Source organism: Adiantum capillus-veneris, chromosome 18, assembly GCF_014529385.1.
Source record: "Adiantum capillus-veneris isolate H3 chromosome 18, ASM1452938v2, whole genome shotgun sequence".
Taxonomy (NCBI): Eukaryota; Viridiplantae; Streptophyta; class Polypodiopsida; order Polypodiales; family Pteridaceae; genus Adiantum; species Adiantum capillus-veneris.
The window spans coordinates 17,855,125-17,877,199 of NC_140948.1; the positions used below are offsets into that span (position 1 = coordinate 17,855,125).

At 45.7% G+C, this 22,075-nt stretch overlaps 1 protein-coding gene across 8 annotated transcripts in view; it reads left to right on the forward strand.

The window, feature by feature from the left end:
* LOC147435296 (polyamine oxidase 7-like) overlaps positions 1 to 22,075 on the forward strand; it is a 195,447-nt gene that overhangs the window by 137,694 nt on the left and 35,678 nt on the right. The window contains exon 11 of one of the 8 annotated variants that reach the window (XM_086488374.1): positions 2,448 to 2,803. The exons of the other annotated variants lie outside the window; for them this stretch is intronic. Coding sequence (XP_086344500.1) covers positions 2,448 to 2,453 — 6 coding nt within the window. The 3' untranslated portion in view covers positions 2,454 to 2,803. Of the gene's footprint in view, positions 1 to 2,447; positions 2,804 to 22,075 lie in introns of those variants that run through there. 8 annotated transcript variants of the gene reach the window in all.

The following is a 22,075-nucleotide window of genomic DNA, read 5'->3' on the forward strand; positions in this document are numbered from 1 at the left end:
AATTCTTCAGAATGGGCATATTTCGCACTTTATCCAGCTTATCAAGGTCAATGCGAATTCCATGGCTCGATGTCTTTGAATCTCTAGTAGATAGCATCCAAGACATCTTTGTTCCTAGTATCTCATAACTCTAGATAGAGGCCAAGGACCCGAACTACGTGAAGTACTTGAAGAATCATCCACTTGATGAGGTTCACTCTTGATGAAAAAAGGTCATCCATTCACCTATCAAGTCAACCATGAAGACAAAAGCAAAACCAGGTGTGTGCAGAAAAGCAGAAACTGTACTCTCAAGAAGAGTTTAATAAAGCTTTTGAACAAAAGATGAGTGAGATGATGAAAGCCAACAAGCACTCTCGAAAGAAAATCAAGCTAGAGGATTTTGCTAATTATTTGGACCAGAAATCGACTTTCGAGGTGGCTAGTGAATCCAAGAAGCGTGTTTGCTTCGAGGATGACTCCCGTTCTTCGTCTTTGGAGAGTTTCGACACCAAGAAACACCGAGAAAAGCAGATCCAAGAAGAATTCTAGAAATCACAGAAAGCAATCTAGCAATTTAGAGGAGGAGACCTCATCCTCTTCTGAGAGTTCAGACAGTGATACCCACACTTTGCTACCAATTATGGTAGGAAGTAGGAAGCAAATCATCTGTTGAGAGCTACTCAGTACAACAACGTGGATAAGAAGAAAAAGAAGACTAAAGAGTTGTGTAAGGTTTGACATTTGTCAGGCTTCAAGGATTCTCATCGAGCTCTTGCCTACATACAGCAATGTGATACCGCTTTCTCTAGGGGAAAACTTCTGTCAAGGCTCCAAGTTACGAAAGGTGGCATCTTTTCTTAGAGGAAATGCTCAAACATGGTGGTCGACCTTCTTTTTGTACAAGAAAGCTCCAAAAACGTGGGTAAAGTTCAGGAAAGTGTGCACTTCGACATGGTTGACTGAGCAACATGAACATGACATGAATACGGTTTGGAGCCATCTGAGGATGCGAAAAGACGATACCTTGGCTACGTATTGTCAACGATTTTGGGATACCTTTTTGCTAGTTGCTTCTTTCCGGAAGGTCCCTTTTCTAGAGTAAATGGAGAGGTTTTGTTGTGGATTACCCAATATATCCGGCAATACTACTTGAAGCAAAAGTCCAATAGCATTCAGAAACTCAGGGAACACGTAATTGATGGTTTCCCCATGCATTTAGGCTCCTTGACTTACGCAACGGACGAAAGAAACTTCCAAGGAGAAGAAGAAGGGCAAGAAGTAGAAGAAGAAATCCATAGGGCCTAAATTGAGAGAAGAGCAGCGTGCTGAATACCTCAAAAAGAGCAAGTGTTATGGATGTGGTGAATGGGACACATTATCCAAAAAAGAAACAAAGGAAACAACCGATGGTAAATCAAAGAGTTCCGAAGCTTCAGAATGATAAGCCAGTGGACAGGGAGCCACAGCAACAACCATTAGGTCCTAGGAAGCAAGAAAAAGAATAGAATGGTAAGGCGATCCATTGATAATTTGGTCAAGGGAAAAAACTATCCAGCTCTTGATACAATGTGGATGGAGGAGGAGGACTTCACAGTTTTTTCTCGTTTACAAGAGCTATACCTTGAGACTTTCGGTTTTAGCATAGCCTATTCCTTAAATGCACATCAAATCAGAGGGAGGTTGAATTTGGTGCAAAGCGTGCTACACAAGAGAGTAGCCACTCCACTCCTTGTCACAGATTGCCTAAAGTCACTAATTTCTCCATGATATTTTAGGGATATTGACATGCCGATGGTATTTTGCGGAATGACTTTATGAAAAGATGGGATTGGAAATTTCCTAGATTCAACTTGTTTACATGTGCTCTTTCATTTGTGTATTGTTTCAATATATGTTGAAAGATAAAATATTTTCAACATTTTGTCTGATGATTGATATTATGAATTTAGTGCATTTAGAGATCTGCTAGAGATTAGTGAGATCTAGATGCGGCAACTAAAGAAGTCTTGAATGTGATCCTAGTGCATCAAGATTTTTGAAAGGATGAGATGTCTGGACAGTAATCTAGAAGCATCAACAGACTAGATGAGATGGCTAGCTTGAGCATTTGCATCGGAGTGTTGTGCGTGAACTAAGCAATTGATTTGTGGAATACATGTTGTGTGAATGTATTGTCTTGTGGGGATAGTCATTGCTATGTCAACATGAAATGTGAGAAAGGATGTGAATCTGATAGTAACAAGATTTAATAGATCAAGACATCTAAGAACAAATGAACATGGTCAATAAATGATTGCTAAATAAGTTACGATGATCATGATTCGTATCTGACATCTTGACAGAAATGTGGTGTGGCTGTTCAATGATTGGTGTCTTTATGCATGTGCTAGATGTGTGTAGTCTGGTGCATGCAAGCATAGATCAGTGTCTACAGAGTTATCCTTTGTCCTTTGTCTGTTTTGCAGGCATGATTGTGGGCGATAAAAGAGGATGGGGCAGAGTAGGTGAATCCTTGCAATAGACAAATTGGCAAAAAGCGACAAAACCCTAAGAACTACGACAAACGACGTGGTTGCTCATATCTACAAATAGTGCCACAGAATATGGAGTGCTGATGTGGCATCTGTACGGCAAGATTTGGCAATTTTCCACGTGAAGAGTGCTAGGCTTTTGGATTGGGGTGCCTTGTTTTTAGGACCCTATGTACCTTTAAATATGAGACCGTGACCTCTCTCTAGGGTAAATAAGCTTGGAAGCCTCGTGGAGAGGAGAGCCCATGGCAGTTGCAATTTGTGATCATCAAGAAGAGAGATATGCTGAAAGGGATGCCACTCTTTGGGGCCAGTGCGTCTGGGAGCGGCTCCTCTACTCTCTTTCTCTATTGAAGTTCAGTTGTTGCAATTTGTGCTCGAGTGTTGCTATTGATTTCTTGCTCGAGTGTCCAAGAATGTTATAGTATCAATCTAATGATGAAAGCCAAAAAGAACTCGTGAAAGAAAACAATTTCTGCTCTAGTGTTGCTATTGATTTCTTGCTTGAGTGTCCAAGCCTGTTATAATATCAATCAAGTGATGAAAGCCAAAAAGAACTCTCGAAAGAAAAGCAAGTCAAAAGATTTTCTCGTTATTTGGGCCAGAAATAAACTTTCGAGGCGATTAGTGGCTCCAAGAAGCGTGCTTGCTTCGAGGATGACCCAGTTCTTCTTCACCTCCGGCGATAGCTTCTCTTCCTCTAGTTCTAGCGAGGATGAAAATCCAAGAAGTCTAGAAAGCACCGAAAGAACTCTAACAGTTTAAAGGAGGAGACCTCGTCCTCTGATAGTGATTCCCACACTTTTGGTAACACTTACGGTAAAAAGAAAAACCACCTCATGAGAGCTACTCAGTACGACAACCTTGAAAAGAAAAAAAGAAGACCAAAGGGTTCAAGGATGGGGTCAAACAATACTCGTAACAGACTTGGACACTCCAAGTCAAGAATCAATCGCGACAGCACCAAATAACCACTTCAAAACAGTTCACAGTTTACAACAGATTTACACTGGCCCGGCAGAGTTCCGTGCCTAGAGATATTTGCCCCAAAGACTGGCGCCCCTTTGGTTATTTCTTTTTGTATTAATCAGTGTTCAAAGTACAAGAGTGGTTGGGTCTCACTCTCAGACTCTGCGTCCAGATGCTCTGTAGAGCGAGAGCCCAATTCACTTATTTATCTATTTACAAGGGATGCCAAAAGCAGAGCCCCAAAAGCGTGAAAATAAAAACAAAAGCTCTTTCTCTCTTGAGCTTATCAAATTAAAGCAAAGGGTTCTCTCTCTCATCCTGCGTAGCTTTTTCCCATCGCTGCCGTACAGCCCCGCGTGAAAAGCGTTGCAATATCTGGAATTCTGCCGTACGGTGCCACGTCATCATGTCTCCGCATTTTCCGGGGTCTCCTTTGTTGCCATTAGGGTTAGGGTTAGGGTTTATGTAGTTTTAGGGTTTGTAGCTTTTAGGGTTAGGGTTTCCACAATTAGGGTTTCAACAGCAATTAGGGTTTCTGCTCTCGGGCAACCACGTCATCACTTTGTGACATACCCCCCTCTTGAAAGCATTGTAATCGCCCTCGATTACGCCTGCAAAGAAGACAGAGGCCATAAACCGTCTTAGCAGACACTAACTGTTAGTAGCTACGCACTAGGAACACGCATCTAGCACATGTACCAATCAACAATCACATCACACGACATCACAGGACATCACATGACATTCAACGTTCATTCGGATCTTAGACCATGATTTATCGGCAATGTAGTTAGAAATCGCATCTAGATCCATTCGGGACCTCATCGATGGCCGATTGACTAACCCCTATTGCAACCATGTCTATTTGAGATCAATTAGACCAAAATGCTGCAGTCATTTCGTCTATCAGTTCCTGCACTTAAAAAGAAGTCAAGAACAAATCAGTATCATATTCAGGAATTCCATTTCATAAAGTCATACAACAGAATATTGTCAGCTTTCAGTATCCCTAAAGGTCAAAGAGACATCAGTGACTCTAGTATCAAAAATTGAGGCATCTGTTGACAAAGGAGCGGAGTGACTCCCCTCTTGTACATCCCACTGCACGAGATCTCCGGCCAAGCTGAATTCTAGGTTCTATTTGGAGTAGACTATGCTAAACCAAAAGCCTTGAGGTAAAGTTTCACAATCTGAGGAGTATCTGCTAGGTCCTCCTCCTCCATCCACTTCGCATCCAATGCAGGATAGTTCTTGAACTTAACCAAGAACTGCCTTCGGACTTTATCTTTATTCTTCGTATCCTTATGTGCCAAAATCTGTTCAGGAACAAGAATCTCCTCGTTTTCTTCCACTTCGGGTTGCTCATTAGGCTCCCCATCATCAGGCACATCACCTTTAAAAGGTTTCAAGAGACTCATATGAAATGCATTGTGAATCCTCCAAGTGTCAGGCAGTTTCAGTCGAAAGGAGACATCATTTATCTTTTCAGAGATCTGGAAAGGTCCGTAGTATCGCATACTAAGCTTTGGAAAAAGCCTCTTCTTTCCCTTTTTCTTTCTCAGGCGTGCCTTCTCAAAACGTAAGAGCACCCAATCATCCTCCTTCAATTTCAAGTCGCGACGATGGCGATCCGCTGCCTTTTTCTGTTGTTCTTGAGATTTCTGCAAAGCCTCGTGAACCTTGGCAAAAGCCGTATCTAAGTCTCGCGTATATTCATCTGCTTCAAAAATTGTATCTTTCGTGCTTAGGAAGGGTGGAAGCTTCGCAGCACCTTCAACAATCTAAAATGGCGCCTTCCCCGTCGAAGAGTGTATCGTGTTATTGTAGGCAAATTCCACCAAAGGTAAGTACTTTTTCCATTGAGTCTTCTGATTCGAGGTATAAGACTTGAATAAATCTAGAACCACTGAATTGGCAATCTCAGATTGCCCGTCAGTCTGTAGGTGGAACGATGATGAGAACTGCAACTGTGTGCCAATGTTCTCCCAAATTGCCTTCCAAAACAAACTCGTAAATTTGTGGTCCCTGTCGAAGACAATCGTCTCAGGCATGCCATGTAATCTGAAGATTTGGGCCACAAACAGTCTCGCTAAGTGATCCGGCTTGATTGTTTTCTTTACTCGAATGAAATGAGGTCCTTGCTAAATCTGTCAATAACAGTCCAGATACCATCGTGACAACTTTGTGTTCTCGGGAGATCAAAAATGAAATCCATTGCAATACTTTCCCAGGGGCGGGTGGGTATGGGTAAAGGTTGTAACAATCCCTGTGCTTTATGCTTGTCAAACTTGACCTTCTGGCATACCAAGCAATTGCGCACAAACTCTGCCACATCCTTCTTGACTCTCGGCCAAAAGAAATATCTCTCTACCCCTTTCATGGTGGTAGCAATGCTGCGGTGACCCGTAAAAGGTGGACAGTGGCATTCAGTCATAACCTTTTCCCTCAACGGCTGTGTAACGCACAACATGGTTTTTCTCATCAAGTAGCAATCCCGAATGGAATATCCCGCTACTGTCTCCCCATCCCTTATCCGTGTGAAAACGTCTGCAAAATCTGTATCTGTGGCATACTGGTTGACCATATCCTCGAAGCTCCTATGATGTATTGTGGAAATAGCCAGAACCAACGGCTTCCGAGACAAAGCATCTGCCACCACATTCTTCTGTCTCTGCACATGGACAATCTGGAAGTGAAATTGTGACAAGATGTTCGCCTATCGCATCTACTTTTCCGAAAGTTGCTTCTGTGACAAGAAGTAGCGTAAACTTTGATGGTCTGTAAAAAGACAGTAAAATCCGCTCCGAGTAGGTAATGTCGCCACTGAGTAAGAGCATGGATTACCGCCAAAAGCTCTTTCTCATAAATCTGTGCTGTCATTTCTGGCCTTGAGAACAATCGGCTCTTGTAAGCAATGACATGGCCTTCTTGCATTAAGACCGCACCAAGACTACGACGACAAGCATCACAATATACTTCAAATGACTTCTACAAGTCCGGCAAAGTCAAAACTGGTCCCGTAGTCAATTTCTTTTTCAATGTCTGAAAGGCAGTCACCTCTGTGGGTCCTGGACTCCTTTCTGTGTCAAGATATGCAAAGGGGAAGCAACCTCTGCAAACTTTCGAATGAACCGCCTGTAGTACGAACACAGTCCCAAGAAGCTTCTAACTTCATGGACATTCTTCAAATCGGGCCAATCACGGATAGTCTCTATCTTGGTCGGATCCATTTGCACTCCCGTTGCTAAGACAATATGTCCCAAAAAGTGTATCTATGGTAGGAAAAATTCACTTTTCTTTGCATTAATCACTAACTTGTGATCTCGTAATGCCTGAAAGACCTGAAGCAGATGATCTCTGTGTTCTGCCTCATTCTTGGAGAAAACAATGATATCGTCAAAGAAAGTGTCAACAAATAGCCTGTACTCTCGAAAAATCGTGTCCATCATTCGGTTAAATGTCGGAGGAGCATTGGTTAAGCCAAAAGGCATCACCAAAAACTCAAATAACCCAAAAGTCGTCCGAAAAGTTGTCTTGTAGACGTCTCTTGGCGCGATTCTGATCTGATGATATCCACTCTTCAAATCAATCCTGCTAAAGTACGAGGATCCCTGTAATTTGTCGAGTATATCATCGATCCTAGGAATCGGAAAATCTGTCCTTGATGGTGATTTTGTTGAGAGCTCTATAATCGATGCACATTCTCCAAGATCCGTCTTTCTTCAAAACCAACAACATTGGAGAGCAATACGGTGAAGTACTAGGCTGGACAAGACCCTTTTCCAAGAGGTCTTTCACTTGGTTCATAATCTCTTCATTCTGTGCTCGGCTCACACGGTAAGGTGGCCAGTTCGGTGGTGTGCTTCCAAGTATCAAATCAATGGTATGATCTTCAGGACGAGTAGGTGGTAACTCGCCCGGTAGGCCCTCTGAGAAGCAATCGGTGTGAGAGTGGAGAAAATCTTGGCATTCTTTATCAAGTTTAGACATATTTGTCCTATCCTTATCACTCAATTCTTTCATAAAGATAAAGTAAACAAACAGATTGGATTTTATTAATTTAGAAATGGCCGAAGCTGATACAATAGGGACAGACTCGCCCTTTAGTTTAATGTCAAGTACAATGGTTCTGCCCTTCTCTGTAGTCAATGTCGCTTTCTCGCCCAATAATCGACCACGGCATTGTTCTTGTGGTACCAGGGAATCCCCAAGAACATCACGACCTTCCAAAGGCATTATGTAAAAGTCCTCATGCCCCAAATACCCCTGACAATGCAACCGAAGTTTGCCAATGACAGGTGTAATGGCTACGTCCCTGCCGGGTGCCACTAGAACAGCCTCCGCAAGTGGTCTCATCCTATCGGGAGTGATCTCGAGCCGCGCCGCCAATTCTGGTGAAATGAAGCTGGCCTTGGCTCCTCCATCAAAGAAGATCAGGGCCTCTTGGTCTTTCACTTTGCCCCAAGCTCGACAAAGTTCTGTACTCTCGTCCATGGTGTTGGGATCAGTACCCACACAATCTGGAACCAGTCCTGTTTTCATCTTGCCTTTTCTTCCACGTTCCTCAGCTACTCTCAAACTCTCAGGCCTTTCGTCGTCCTTGTCATTCTGTTCTTTCTGTGCCTTTTTAGGGCAGTTCGCGGAAATATGTCCATGTTCCCCGCATCCAAAGCACTTCCCCTCCCTGATGAAGTGATCTCTCTCCTAAGAAGTAAGCTTGGGTCGTGCATCCTTCTTTTCTGGGTTGCTCTTTCTCTTTCTACTTTCATTCGTTGAAGTCTGTACAGCTCGTTGTGTAATGACCTCATCGGTGGGGTAGGTCAGACTGGCAAAACCCCGTTTCGCATGACTCATCAACTCTTGAATAGAAGCTGACTTCTGTTCCAAGCAGTGATCTCGGATCTCTGTAGGTAGACCCAAGGTAAACCGCTCAATCTGTTCTTTGAACGAGATCTTCTTGAATGAAGAGGTGGGTAGAAAAGAGCTCCAGAATCTCTTGCAATAAGCATCCACTGTATCTCTCTTGGTCATTCGAAGATGGTTCCAAGCAGCTCGTATATCCCATTCATACTCTTGAGTCAGCCAAGAAGAAATAAAAAGCTTCTTAAATTTCAGCCATTTAACTAGCGCAATCTTGTTTAAAAGAAGCGTGGACCACCAAGTTCGAGCATTCCCCTTAAAATGAGAGGCAGCTCTTCGAATCTTGGAGTGCTCTGAGTAGCGTCCTCCCGCGAAAGCGATGTCAAACTGCTGCATAAAAGACGAAGCCTTCGAAGCATCTTTATATCTTGAAAAAGTGTCAAATTTGATTGACAGACTTGACTGTCCACCTTCCTTAAACTTTCTTGCTTTTATCTTCTAGAAAGTCATACTGGTTGGCTTTATAAAAATTCTTCTTGTTCGCATAAAAGTTGCCGTCATCAGAGTCTGAACTGTCTGCAGACGAGTCCTCTGTAGAACTATCACTCATTGGGCGAGATTTAGACCTCTTTGCCTTTTTCTTGCCCTTTCGAAGCGTTGTTTCTTGCTTCGCTTTTTACCTTTTTTGTCTTCTTGGCTCGAACCCGAAGCGCTAGAAGAACTGTCAGAAGAAGAAGAACTGGGTACTCCTTCAAATCGAACACGCTTCTACTGACGACCCAAATATCCCGGAAAGTCAGTGCCTTTCTTCTGCTTTTTGTCGTGCTTTTTAGCTTTTTTTTGCGCGTCAAAAAGCTGAGCAATCCGTGCATCAACAACCTCTTCTAAATCCTTCTCTGAATATTTCTTGTGAGCAGAAGGTTGCTTGAGAGCGGGTTTAGGGGGTGGTGGTGTGGTTTTCTGCCACTGCTCGCGCACTTCCTGAAAAGAAGTCTCGCTCATATATTTTGCCAATTTTGGGTCCTTCGCAAAACTGAGCATCATCTTTGTTGCATCGCCGATCAATTGATGAGGCTCCATCTCTCGTTGCTCCGCCTGAGTAGGCCGAGGTGGGCCATACTCTCTGCCGGAATGTTCGTTGTGATCCCTTCCCGCATCTCCGGATGCAGAGGGAGTCGACTGATCCTTGCGTGAAGCCATAGGTGCCGCGGAAAAAAAAAATTGGGATCGGATTTCCCATATAAGAGAAATCGGCCGTGCTGTGATACCATTGTAACAGACTTGGACACTCCAAGTCAAGAATCAATCGCGACAGCACCAAATAACCACTTCAAAACAGTTCACAATAGATTTACACTAGCCTGGCGGAGTTTCGTGCCTAGAGATATTGGCCCTAAAGACTGGCGCCCCTTCCGGTATTTCTTTTTGTATTAATCAATGTTCAAAGTACAAGAGTGGTTCGGTCTCACTCTTAGACTCTGCATCCAGATGCTCTGCAGAGTGGGAGCCCAATTCACTTATTTATCTGTTTACAAGGGATGCCAAAAGCAGAGCCCCAAAAGCTTAAAATCAAAAGCTTGAAAATAAAAGCAAAAGCTCTTTCTCTCTTGAGCTTATCAAATTAAAGCAAAGGGTTCTCTCTCTCATCCTGCACAGCTTTTTCCCATCGCTCTAGCATGAAAAGCGCCGCAATATCCTAAATTCTGTCGTACGATGCCACGTCATCATGTCTCCGCATTTTCTGGGGTCTCCCCTACTACCATTAGGGTTAGGGTTAGGGTTTATGCAGTTTTAGGGTTTTTGGTAGGTTTTAGGGTTAGGGTTTCTAGAATTAGGGTTTCAGCAGCAGTTAGGGTTTTTGCTCTCGGGCAGCCACGTCATCACTTTGTGACAATACTATTTGACACTTTTTCGGGCTTCAAGGATTCCCATCGACTCTTTCTTGGTTATATATAGTAGTTTGGCATTGCTTTCTATGTGGGCAACTTCTCTAAAGCCTCCAAGGTATGAAAGGCGGCGGCTTTTCTTAAGGACAATGATCAAAGGTGGTACGTTGACCCGCTTCTCTATAGTACAACTCCAAAAACATGTGTAAAGTTCAAGAAAGTGTTCAATTCGGCATGGTTAACCAAGCAGTATGAACAGGACGTGATTACGGCTTGGAACCATTTGAGGATGCGGAAAGACGATACCTTGGCTACGTATTGTCAACGAATTTGGGATACCTTTTTGCCAGTCGCTTCTTTCTGGAAGGTCCCTTTTCTGAAGCAAATGGAGCGGTGTTGTTGCAAATACCTAAAGAGATCCGGCAATACTATTTAAAGCAAAAGTCCAACAACATTCAAAATCTAATGGAACATGCAAATGATAGTTTCCCCATGCATTCAGGCTCCTTCACTTCTGCATCGGACAAGCCAATATCAAAGTCAACGGGGAAAGAATCTTCTGAGGAAAAGAAGACGGGCAAGAAGTAAAAGAAGAAACCCAAAGGCCCGAAACTGAGAATAGGGCAGCGTGCAAAGAACTTCAAAAAGGGCAAGTGTTATGGTTGTGGGAAACAGGGACACATTTGGCAAAGCGTCCTAAGAAAGAATCCAAGGAGACAGCTGAAGACAAGCGAGAGAGTTCCAAAACTGGCGGAAGTGGAGCATGCAAAGAAAGGAAAGACAAAGATGGGACTAGTTCCAAATTTTGTGGGGGCAACCTTGGATCAAAAGGATAAGAGAACTAAGTTTTGCAGAGCGTGGGGCAAACTACGAGATCAAGGGATCCTTATACTCTTGATGGAGGGACCAAGGCCAACTTCATTTCAATGAAATTGGTGGCCCAATTCGAAATGACGCTTGAAGCAATGGGACCACAGATGGGCACGGTTTTGGTGGCACCGGGACGTGATGTCGCCATTACACTTGTCATTGGCAAACTGAGGTTGTATTGTTAGGGGCAAGAGGACTTCTATATCGTGCCATTGAAGGGGTATGCTTTGCTTTTGGAGATACCTTAGTACCACAAGAACTGTATCGTGGTCGATTATTGGGCTAGAAAAGCAACTTTGAAGAATGAGAAGGGCAAGGAAATTATCCTGGATGTAAAATTAAAGGGCGAGTCTATCCCACTCGTATTGGCTTCAACCATTTCTAAAGTAATGAAATCCGGTCTTTTTGTTTACTTGATCTTTTTGAGAGATTTAGAACATTAAAATTCAAATGTGTCAGAGTTAGAAAAGGAATGCCTAGAATTTTTGTAAGCTCGAGCCGATTGTTTCTCTGAGGGTTTGCCTAGAGAGCTACCTTCTAAGAGACCTAAAGATCATACCATTAATTTAACTTGGCAGCATGCCACCGAACCAGTCCCCTTACAAGATAAGCAAATCCCAGAATGAAGAAATAATGAATCAAGTCAAAGAACTTCGAGAACCTAGTACTTCGCCTTTTTGTTCATCAATGCTTCTTGTCTTGAAGAAAGATGGATCTTGGAGAATGTGCATTGACTACAGAGCTCTCAACAAAATCACGGTCAAGAACAAGTTTCCACGAATACCTAGGGTGGATGATAAACTTGACAGACTACAAGGTTCTTCGTGCTTCAGCAGAATCAATCTGAAAAGTGGCTATCATCAGATCAGGATTGCTCCTAGAGAAATATACAAAACTGCGTTCAAGGTTAATGTTCCTCAGTCTCACAAATGCTCCTGCAACATTCAGCAAGATGATGGACCAGATTTTCAAAGAGCATAGACAGTTTGTAGGCACCTTCTTTGACGACATCATCATATTCTCTCGTAATGAAGAGGAACATAAGAAACTTCTCTTATAAGTTTTTGAGGCACTGCGGAAACACAAAATTGTTCATCAACAAGAAGAAGAGTGAGTTCGCCTTGCCAAAGATCCAATTTTTGAGACACATTGTCTCAACAAAGGGCGTGCAGATGGACCTAACCAAGCCAAAGACCATTCAAATTTGGCTAAATCTAAAGAATGTGCATGAAGTTTGAAGCTTTTTGGGTTTGTGCTCATATTACAGCCGGCATTAAAAGGTTTGTAGAGATTGCTCCGCCTTTGCATACCCTCACTCAAAAAGGTCAAAAAGGCAAAGACCATTCAAATTTGGCTAAATCTAAAGAATGTGCATGAAGGTTTGAAGCTTTTTGGGTTTGTGCTCATATTACAGCCGGCATTAAAAGGTTTGTAGAGATTGCTCCGCCTTTGCATACCCTCACTCAAAAAGGTGTTCCGTTCACTTGGGGAACCCTCAAAAATTGTAGCATTCAATACACTCAAAGAGAAGTTGACGATCGCTCCTGCTTTGATATTGCCAAATTTACAAAAATAGTTAGAGGTTTACTATGATGCTTGCGGTAGCAGTCTGGGTGCGATCTTAATGTTAAAGGGCCATGTCATAGCTTACGAGAGTAGAATGTTCTCAAGACTTGAGAGGGTTGCACATATCTACACGCTCTAACTTGGTGGAGGCATTACTTACTTGGAGAGATTTCACAGTGATTACAGATCATCAAAGTTTGACGAACTTCTTGTTCTGGAAATAGCTTTTAAATAGCATATGAGATGGGGAAACATTTTGTCTCAGTTCCACTTCTAGATTGTTCACGTTACAGGAAAGAAGAATATGGTGGTGGATGTGTTGTCTCCCAAGCCATAGATATCCGCCACCACAGCAATACATCTTCAGAACTTTGAAGAAATGCTTGATCAATATGCTAGGGATCTCGACTTTGCCGACATCTTTGATAGGGTACAGAGTACGGAGACAGTTACAGGGTATCCTATCAAGGAAGGTTACTAGATGCAGAAATCCATATTGTATGTGACACGTGGGCTGAGGAAAAAGATGATGGTGAAATGCCACAATCCTCCATTTATTGGGCATAGAGGCATCGAGGGTACCTTGAAAGGTGTGGAAAAGTATTTCTGCTGGCCTCAGCTCAAGAACGACGTAGACGCGTTTGTGCACTTGTTTGGTGTGTCAAAAGATAAAGTTTCACAGGCACAACTCGGGAGGACTCCTACAGCCTTTACCTATTCCAAACTTACTTTGGGAGAGTATAGCAATGGACTTCATTTTTTATCTTCTGAAGACTCAAAGTAGGCGGGATAGTTCTTAAATTTCACGAGAACGAGCTCGCTACTGCTGTACGCTGTCCCCCCGCCATCATTGCACACCCTCCCTTCGCCCTCGCGTTGCCGCTACCCTGCGCGCCGGTGCTGCATGCTCTTGCACGTAGCTCGCCTCCCCCACTTGCTCATCTGCCCTCACGTGCTAGCCCCCCTCGCCCGACCCTGCAGAGCCCACCATTCGACTTGCTCTCTCACCGACAAAGCAATCGAGCCTAGCTGCAGAGGTGGAGCGCCTCTAAGTGACTTCCGTCATATGCAAGATCATCGGCACCTGACCTAGCAGAGGAGAGGTGCGTGATCTCCTCCAAGCCCGCCTTTTAGCAGAGGTGGGCAAGATTCTCGATGTTCAGTTTTTCGGACGTGGCTACTACCAATAGAGTTTGAGACTCCCGAGATGGCGTCCAAGATCATTGCGATGAGCCCCCTGGGCCCTGGCAATCCGAGCAGTTCGTGCACACTTTCGACAGTGGCGCCATGGTTTCGACCCAGCTACCAACGTTCTTGTCAAAGAGGCAGAGCTGCCCATCTCAGTCTGCTTTCTCGGCCTGAGGAGGGAGTACCTCTTCCGCTCCTTTCGAGGATAGGCTCAGGGATTAGGACTGTCTTGGAGACACCTCGCATGGAAGCCTCTATAAATGCCAAGGCAGTCGGCATTCCTACACTACGTGTTCTGGTTCGGGACACCCACACTGTCCCAAAGGTCATCCTACTACCTCAGCTAAGTGATGGTTGGTTCTATCAGAGCGTAAAGTATTCGGGCCTCCCGAATCAGTGTTTTATTTGTCTTCACATGGGCCAACTTGCGAAGGCGTGTCCACGGAGGAGACCCTGACCTTCACCTCAGGCTCAGCCCCAGCCTTCAAGGGTTGGCGAGCATCAACAGACAGAGCCACGTGGTACGCACGCAGAGCCACCCTTTGAGCCTGGGGCTCAAGCGGAGGAGGGCTTGCAGCATGGTCATGGTCGGCGTCAACAAGGGCCACCACGCCAGCCTAGCACTCAGTGTGGTCCCCACGCTCCAGTCTAGTAGCAGTGGGTTCTCTGTGGTTTCGACCCTCTTTAGGAGGACGAGATCCACACTCCACCCTCCACCTCAGCCTCACCTCCGACAGCCCCTCCCACCCACCCCCCCTCTCTCCCGAGTTCCCCTCGGCTCCTCCCCACCTCACCCTTCTCCTTCTACCACTCCTCCTCCTCCCGCTAGCCCCCCTGCTTCCACATCCCCTCCCGCTCCTACCCCGCAGCCGACCCAGGGGGCATGACCATCCTCGACTGCTAGGAGATCTCTTCGCAACGCTCTTGCCACGAGTCGCTTGGCGAGAGAGGGACAGCCTTTCTTGCGAACCCCCCTTCGGTGCTGACGTCTTTCTTTGTAGCAGTTCCTGGTGGACTTACGAGTTTCGATATTCGTCATCGGTGGGACTTCTTTGCCTACGACTTCACACGTTTTCGCGGCGACCCTTCACCAGACTTTGAGGCAACTTGCTTCAGAGTTCATGTACTGTTCCTTGCAGCTAGAGGGATAGAGGCCCTGGACTCAGCAGTTGGCTTCTCTTTTTCCCTGTGTGGCAAGGACCAACCTGAGTGGACTTAGTGTTGGAGTGGCTGCAGGCACAGGCCCTCGAGTTCTCTCACCACATAGGAGACCTAGGGGTTACAGACTTGGTTCAGACTCTGTGGCCGTTGGCCAAGTTCTCAGTGACACCTCAAGACTTGGCAGGATGTAGACACATTGTGGTACACTTCTTTGCTGACACGTAGAGCTCGCCATGCTATATACACATACATGAGGACTCCTGGACAAAGGAGGTTGTCCTGCGCACGGCTCGTTCTTCTTAGGCTTGGGCTAGACAATTCAGGGTTGCCTCTGGGGCTTCCTGAACATCTATGCGCCCAATGTGGCGAGTGCACGTGTAGAGTTTTGGTCTCACATTGTAGAGTCTCTGTCGCAGGCAGAGCAATGGTGCATTGGGGGTGACATTATGCTGGGGAGGACCCCTTTGACAGGATTGGAGGTAGCCATGCTACTATGCATTGAGCTGAGTTGGCAGCTTGGGAGAGGCTATGAATGACTTTGAGGATTTCAAATGTTTGGCAGTACTTTGGCTTTGTGAGGCCCCCAGACAGCCTAGCCTTCTCTCGTTCGGACCACAAAGTGGGAGGAGTGAATCTATCTCGGATAGATCGCTTCTATGCTAGTGACCACATCTGTGACTTGGGTGGGACAGTTTGCATATTGGTTGGGACATCTTTTTCGGACCATGCACCAGTGATCCTCACAGTGACTGATAGACAGAGGAGGGGGATCACGATGCTATGCATCCTTGAGAGGATCTTGCTGGAGGCTGTGCTCAGAGAGCGAGTGGTGGCTCTTTGGACAGAGGGCTTGGACACGGAAAACTCTCCTACTAACAAGGTGGCCTTTGGACTTGCTCAGCTTGGTCGGTTCTTTCTTTAGAAGTTTATGGCCCGCTTGGCTGCAACGAGAGAGGAGGAGCAGCGTCTCCGACGGGGTGTTGCTTCCTTGCAGAGGATGCAAGAGCAGCACCCAGACAGTCCCTGGTTGGAGGAGGCTCGCCAGGAGCTTGCCAGCACAGAGGAGAGGCGTCATGCGTTTGCTTTCCATCGACAGGCATCTTAGTGGACCCAGGTGGGTGACTGGCGTTCTCTGAGACAGTGGGACCCCGGCATGCGCACGCCAGTGTCAGCCAGTTGAGGAGGCCTGACGGGTCAGTTGCTTTAGAGCCAGAGGACATGCGTGCAGTTGCTACTGACTTTTACCCGTGACCTGTTGTCAGCAAAGCCTTCGTCAGAGAGGCAAGATGCATGTAGAGAGCAAGTTTGGGCACAAATGCCTTGTCCTGTGACTGAGGAGATGCGCCAGAGTCTTGACCTGCCTCTTCAGCTAGAGGAACTCCACGGGGCCCTCAGAGCACTTCCCCGTGGTAGCTGCTGTCTCGGTGAGGATGGTTTGACTCCCAATTTTTTCTTAGAGTACTGGGACTTCTTTGGCTCAGACCTCTGCAGCGCTTTTCAGTACATCTTACACAGGAGAGATGCGTGATAGCATGAGTGAGGGCTTGATCTACCTCATTCCCAAGGAGGGTGGCTCCTTGGATGAGATTTGGCAGTGGCGGCCCATCACCATCCTCAACTCAGCCTACAAAATTATTGCCAAGACTCTGAGTTTGAGAATCCAGCCACTTCTAGAGAGCATTAGACCCAGACAGGTTTTGTCAAGGAGCGTAGTATCCTTGACACTATCTTTACTTTCTCGGAGGCGTCTGCCCTAGCGCGCCTCCGTGGTGAGGATCTGGTGATACTTCTTCTCGATTTTGAGAAGGCCTACAATAGAGTTGACTAGGACTTTTTGGAGGGCACTCTACGCAGGATAGGCTTCTTAGATGCCTGGATCAGAGGTGTGTCAGCTCTTTACAGACGTGCACACAGTCAAGTGCTTTTGGCAAGAGGTAGAGGAGATCGTTTCATGCTCACACGTTCGGTTAGACAGGGCTGCCCTCTTGCCCCGTTCCTCTTTTTGTTCTATGTTGAGGCGATGAGCAGGTTTTAAGTTTCACAACAAGTTGGTTTATGTGGCTTAGCGCTCCCTATTCGGGGCGATGAGCTACTGAATGCTGAGTTTGCAGACGACTCTGCTTTGCACTTGGAGGGCCAGGAGGCCAACCTACACAAGTGTGAGCAGGCTCTTGAGACGTTTTGTTGCGCATCAGGTGCATTGATCAACTAGCGGAAGACAGTGGCTTTCTCGGTTGACAGTGCTTCCACGCCTGATTAGCTGCCAGGTGAGGGTTTTAGATGGATCCCCCCAGGGACCGCAGTTCGATACTTGGGCTATCAGGTTGGCTTGGACTTGTCTCCTGAGCTGAGACTTCTCCACTCCTCCTGTCCATCAGGAGGAAGCAGGTACATTGAAGCTCGACACGACTTTCTTTGGCAGGTAGAGTTGTAGTGGCCAACCAGGTGTTGTTGGCTACTATGTGGTACATCACTTCTTGTTGGATCTTTTCGAGCTCCTGCATCAGCCAGGTAGAGAGGCTGATCAGGAACTTCCTTTGGTCAGTGCACAACACTCAGATAGCCCGGGCCAAAGTGGCTTGACAGGTCATCACTCTACCTTGTTCTAGGGGGGGTTGGGGATCATAGACCCAGCACAACAGAACAGAGCCCTTTGTTGTTAGAGGACTGCTTCTAGGGGAGGAGCCCTGGAAGGAGTTTTTGCTTCAGCGGCTCAGAGCTAGAGTGCCTCAGGTAGGAGGCTCTTGGAGACCTTCCATCAAATGAATTTTCACAAAGATACGCAGAGTTGGCTTGAGTAGGAAATTGGAGGATCATTTTGTTGTGAGCCTGCTTCGCTCTTGGGAGCAGCTGCGGAGAGGCCTGGAGCAGCACCAACCCACTTGCATGGAGGCGCGCTTGAGACAACCCCTTGTCTGGAACCCCATGGTCAGCACTTAGAGAGGCCACTTGGTTGGTAGTAGGCCTCATGTTTCTTGGGGTCCCATGGCTGAGGTTCCAACACGCACTCTAGGTGACTGGCTACAGTTCTGAGGTTTGTGAAAGGAGCTTCAGAGCATCTAGTTATAGGGCATGAGAGGGGTGTAGAGTATGTGCCAGGATATCAGAGAGGCAGTACCAGCTGAGTGGCTTACACCTCTCGACTCAGCAGTGCCCAGATGGATGGGGGCCTTCACGCGGCTGGAGGTCCTCATCGCAGCTCAGGCTTGCTCAAAGACTGTACCCTCCATGTTTTTCGAGATGCAAGGCGAGAGTCGATTACACAGTCTCAATAGGCCCCATAGGTTGCAGAGTGTTTTTTTCAGAGGATCCGAGTTGTGGGCATCTGTGGGAGGACTTGTGTCATAGATTATGACCCAGCAGCTCTTGAGACAGGTCACTGGAGGTTGTGGGCTTGAGAGAGCTGTCCACTGGCACAAGTGCAGTGGGATCCTGGAGAGTGGTTTTGGAGGGACCCTTTCTCCTCAGCCGACCATCCAGGGGTCCCTTTCCTTCAGTACACTGTTTGACTGGGACCTCACATACTGGCAGCACAGAGAGAGGCTCGTCCTGCTGTACACCTCCTTGACAGGAGGAGGGTCTCACAGCTGAGTTCTTATCAACTTTTTGGGCGAGGTTGTGGGACGCCAGACAGCCGCAGTGAGTCATGTTGTTCTAGTGGCTGGTTGCACATAGAGCTACAACAGTGGAGAGCTAGCTTGTACATAGTGGCCTCTCGGCAGTATGTGCAGTTTGTGACCATCTTTTGGAGAGTCAACGTCACTATCTTTGGGACTGCCCTATGGCACAACAAGTATGGCTTCGAATCCTTCGGCTGATGCCAACTCTTTCCACAGCACAGCAGTACACTTGGGGGGTAGTTGCTTGGTCCACTATCATGGCCCTGCATTACAGTTTGAGCTATCCTCCATCGGCAGGATGATAGTGATACAGGGGGGTCGACCTACAGTCCAGCCTGCTACAGAGCTTACCCCACATGAGTGGTGCAGTGAGAGAGAGGTGTGTTGGGAGCTCGTCTGTCGCTTGACACTATGGCTCATCTAGCAGGCCGCTGCTTCCGCATCTTTGAGGCTCGACCTTTGCCACCAACAGAGACTGTTCGAGATTTTTGGCTGGAGCTGATCCATACCCTCGGGGGACAGTTCGAGAGACTTCAGGGCAGCTCCAACCGCATGCGGAGCGTACAGAGGCGTTCCTTCGACTCTGGCGCCCTGGGCCTTTCTTCACCATGGTCCAGGGAGCGCTCAGATGGCACTACCGTCCACCTGTGTGGCTTTTTCCTCCTCCGATCTCCTAATTTAGCCCTCATTGTACATATGTTGTTTTTTCATTGGGAGAGTCTCCCCTTATGATTGTTGATGCCCTCTCTAGTAGAGGTGGTTGTAGCCCTATGGGCAGTTTCATTAACTAATAGAAGGATCTTTTTCTCGGAAAAAAAGACTCAGAGTAGGCATGACGGTATTTGGACCAAAATTGAAGAATTCAGCAGACAGACTCACTTCGTACTAGTAGAGAAGATAGTGAAAGCCGACCACTTGGCTAAACTGTTTGTCTCATAGGTTTTTGGACTACATGGCATGCCTACTTCTATAGACACCCGTATTCTCGAGTTTGTTTTGGAGAGCAATGTGGGAGAATATAGGCACTCATCTTAAATTCTTGTCATCATTTCATCTACAGACAGATGGGCAATCGGAGATAGCCAACTTAATGGTTTTGGACTTGTTGAAGTCTTATACCTCTAACAACAAGACTCAATATTTGTCTCTGTTGAAGTTTGCTTACAACAACATTGTTCACATGTTTACGGGCAAGGTGCCATTTGAGATTCTCGAGGGTGTCAGAAAGATTCCACCGAAGGACAAGATTTTGAAGCAGATCAGTACACAGGATATGGAGACTGCTTTTGCCAAGGTAAAGGAAGCTTTGCAAAAGTCTCGAGCACGGCATAAGAAGGTAGGACACAAGCATCGTCGCGACTTGTAGTTGAAAGAGAATGATTGGGTGCTACTTTGGTTTGAGAAAGCATGCTTGCTGAAGAGGAAAAATAAGGAGAGGCTTTCCCCTAAGCTTAGTATGCAGTAGTATGGGCCCTTCTAGATTCAGGAAAAGATAAACGATGTATCCTTTCAACTTAAGTTGCCAAATACTTGGAAGATTCACTGTGCTTTTCATGTGAGTCTCTTGACACCTTTCAAAAGTGAGGTGTCAGAGGACAAGAAGTCAAAGGAGCAACAAGAAGTCGAAGAGACAGAAGAGATTCTCATTCTAGAACAGGTCCTAGTGCACAAGGAAAGAAATGTGAAGAGTAAGTTGGTCCATATTTGGTCAAGTTCAATACTATCCTGGAGGAGGACTTAGCAGATTCTCCTCGGTTATTAGAGCTATACCTTGAGGCTTTTGGTTTAGCACCGTTTGTTCCTTAAGTGCATCAGCGGGTTGAATTTGGTGCAATGCGTGCTGCACAAGAGGAGAGCCACTCCTCTACTTTGTCACAGATAGCCTAGAATGGAATAAAGTCACTAATTCCATGAGATTTAAGCTGTACTAATAGGTTGATAGTATTCTTTGGAATGACTTTATGAAAAGATGTATATTGAAAAGGGAATTCCTAAAATGAACTTTGTTACATGTGCTCTTTCATATGTGTAATGTTTGAGTGCGTGTTAAAAAGATGAATTGAGTGCATCACATGACGGGTGAGACAAATGTGATAGTAACAAGATTTAGTAGATGAAGACATCCGTGAAAAGATCTGAATGTGATTGCAAAATAAGTTACAATGATCATAATGCTCATCTGAGATCTTGACGGGGATGACGATGTACTGTTCAATGAATGTTGTCTCTATGCAAGTGTCGGATGTGTGTAGTCTCGTGCGGGGCACATAGAGTCGGTGTCTACTGCAGAGTTACATGGAATGGCCATTTTTAGGTCCCCGTTCCCTGTTCCCATCCCAATTTCCCGTTCTGGCTCCCCGTTCCGTGTTTCAACATGAGTATCCGAAACAGGGAATGGCTTTTCATGCATATTGCCGTTCCCCGTTCCTCGTTCCGATTTCCCGTTCCGGGTAACTATGGTCTACTAAGCTAGTTTTTGTCCTTCGTCTATTTTGCAAGCATAATCAAGGGCGACTACTCTTCTTTCAAAAGGGGGGTATGTCACAAGTGTGTACAGGAGCCAAACCAAAACCCTATGCTCTTGACACGTGGCAATTGGCCATAAAATACGGTAGCTGATGTGGCAGCTGTACGGCGCAACAAGAGCTTTTCACTTGCAGCTTTTGAAGCTTGTAGCTTTTGGGGGCATCCAGTTTTAGGGCCCCTTGTGACGTTTATAAGCAGAGCCAAGGCTCCTTTTTCAACAGATTAGCTTGGGAGCATTTGCAGAGAAGGAGAACCTCGGACATTATACTTTTGTGATCAAGCAAGAGAGAAATACCGAAAGGGTGCTAGTCTTTGGGGAAACTTCGCCGCTTTTGTCGCCTCTCCTCTTCTCTCTCTTTCTATTCAAGTTAAGTTGTTACAGTTTCTGTTCATGTGTTGCTATTGATTTCTCAATTGTTGTCCAAGCCTGTTACATACCTAAATTTCATCGACCAGTCTATTGAGTCTTTATGCATTTTCGTGCATCAGAAAGAATCTTTGTTCTCCCAAAACAATAAAAAACATGCTTAACGCATAAAGGAATTAGAATGCATTCTCTTTCTCAGTAAATTGAGAGAAATCATTCTTTTTACGACTTGGGAGTTAATCTAAGATTTGCGGTGGATAATAGATTTTCTTCTCTGGTTCATATTCTTTGTAAGAACGATTTGATTCATTAATAGAAAAATGTCCACAAGGAAGGGGAGAGACTAGCCAATTTTCTCCTCCCAATAAAGTCTCTTTTAAGTTTTTCTTTTCATTACATAATGATAATGAAGTAAATGGTATATTTAATTAGTAAAAAGATGTGCTCGCTTCCGATCTTGTGATGGGCTGGAATGTGGAGCTGCCTTGGATTTGTGTAAAGGCTTGAACAATTCAGTTGTGTGTGTGTGTGTGTGTGAGAGAGAGAGAG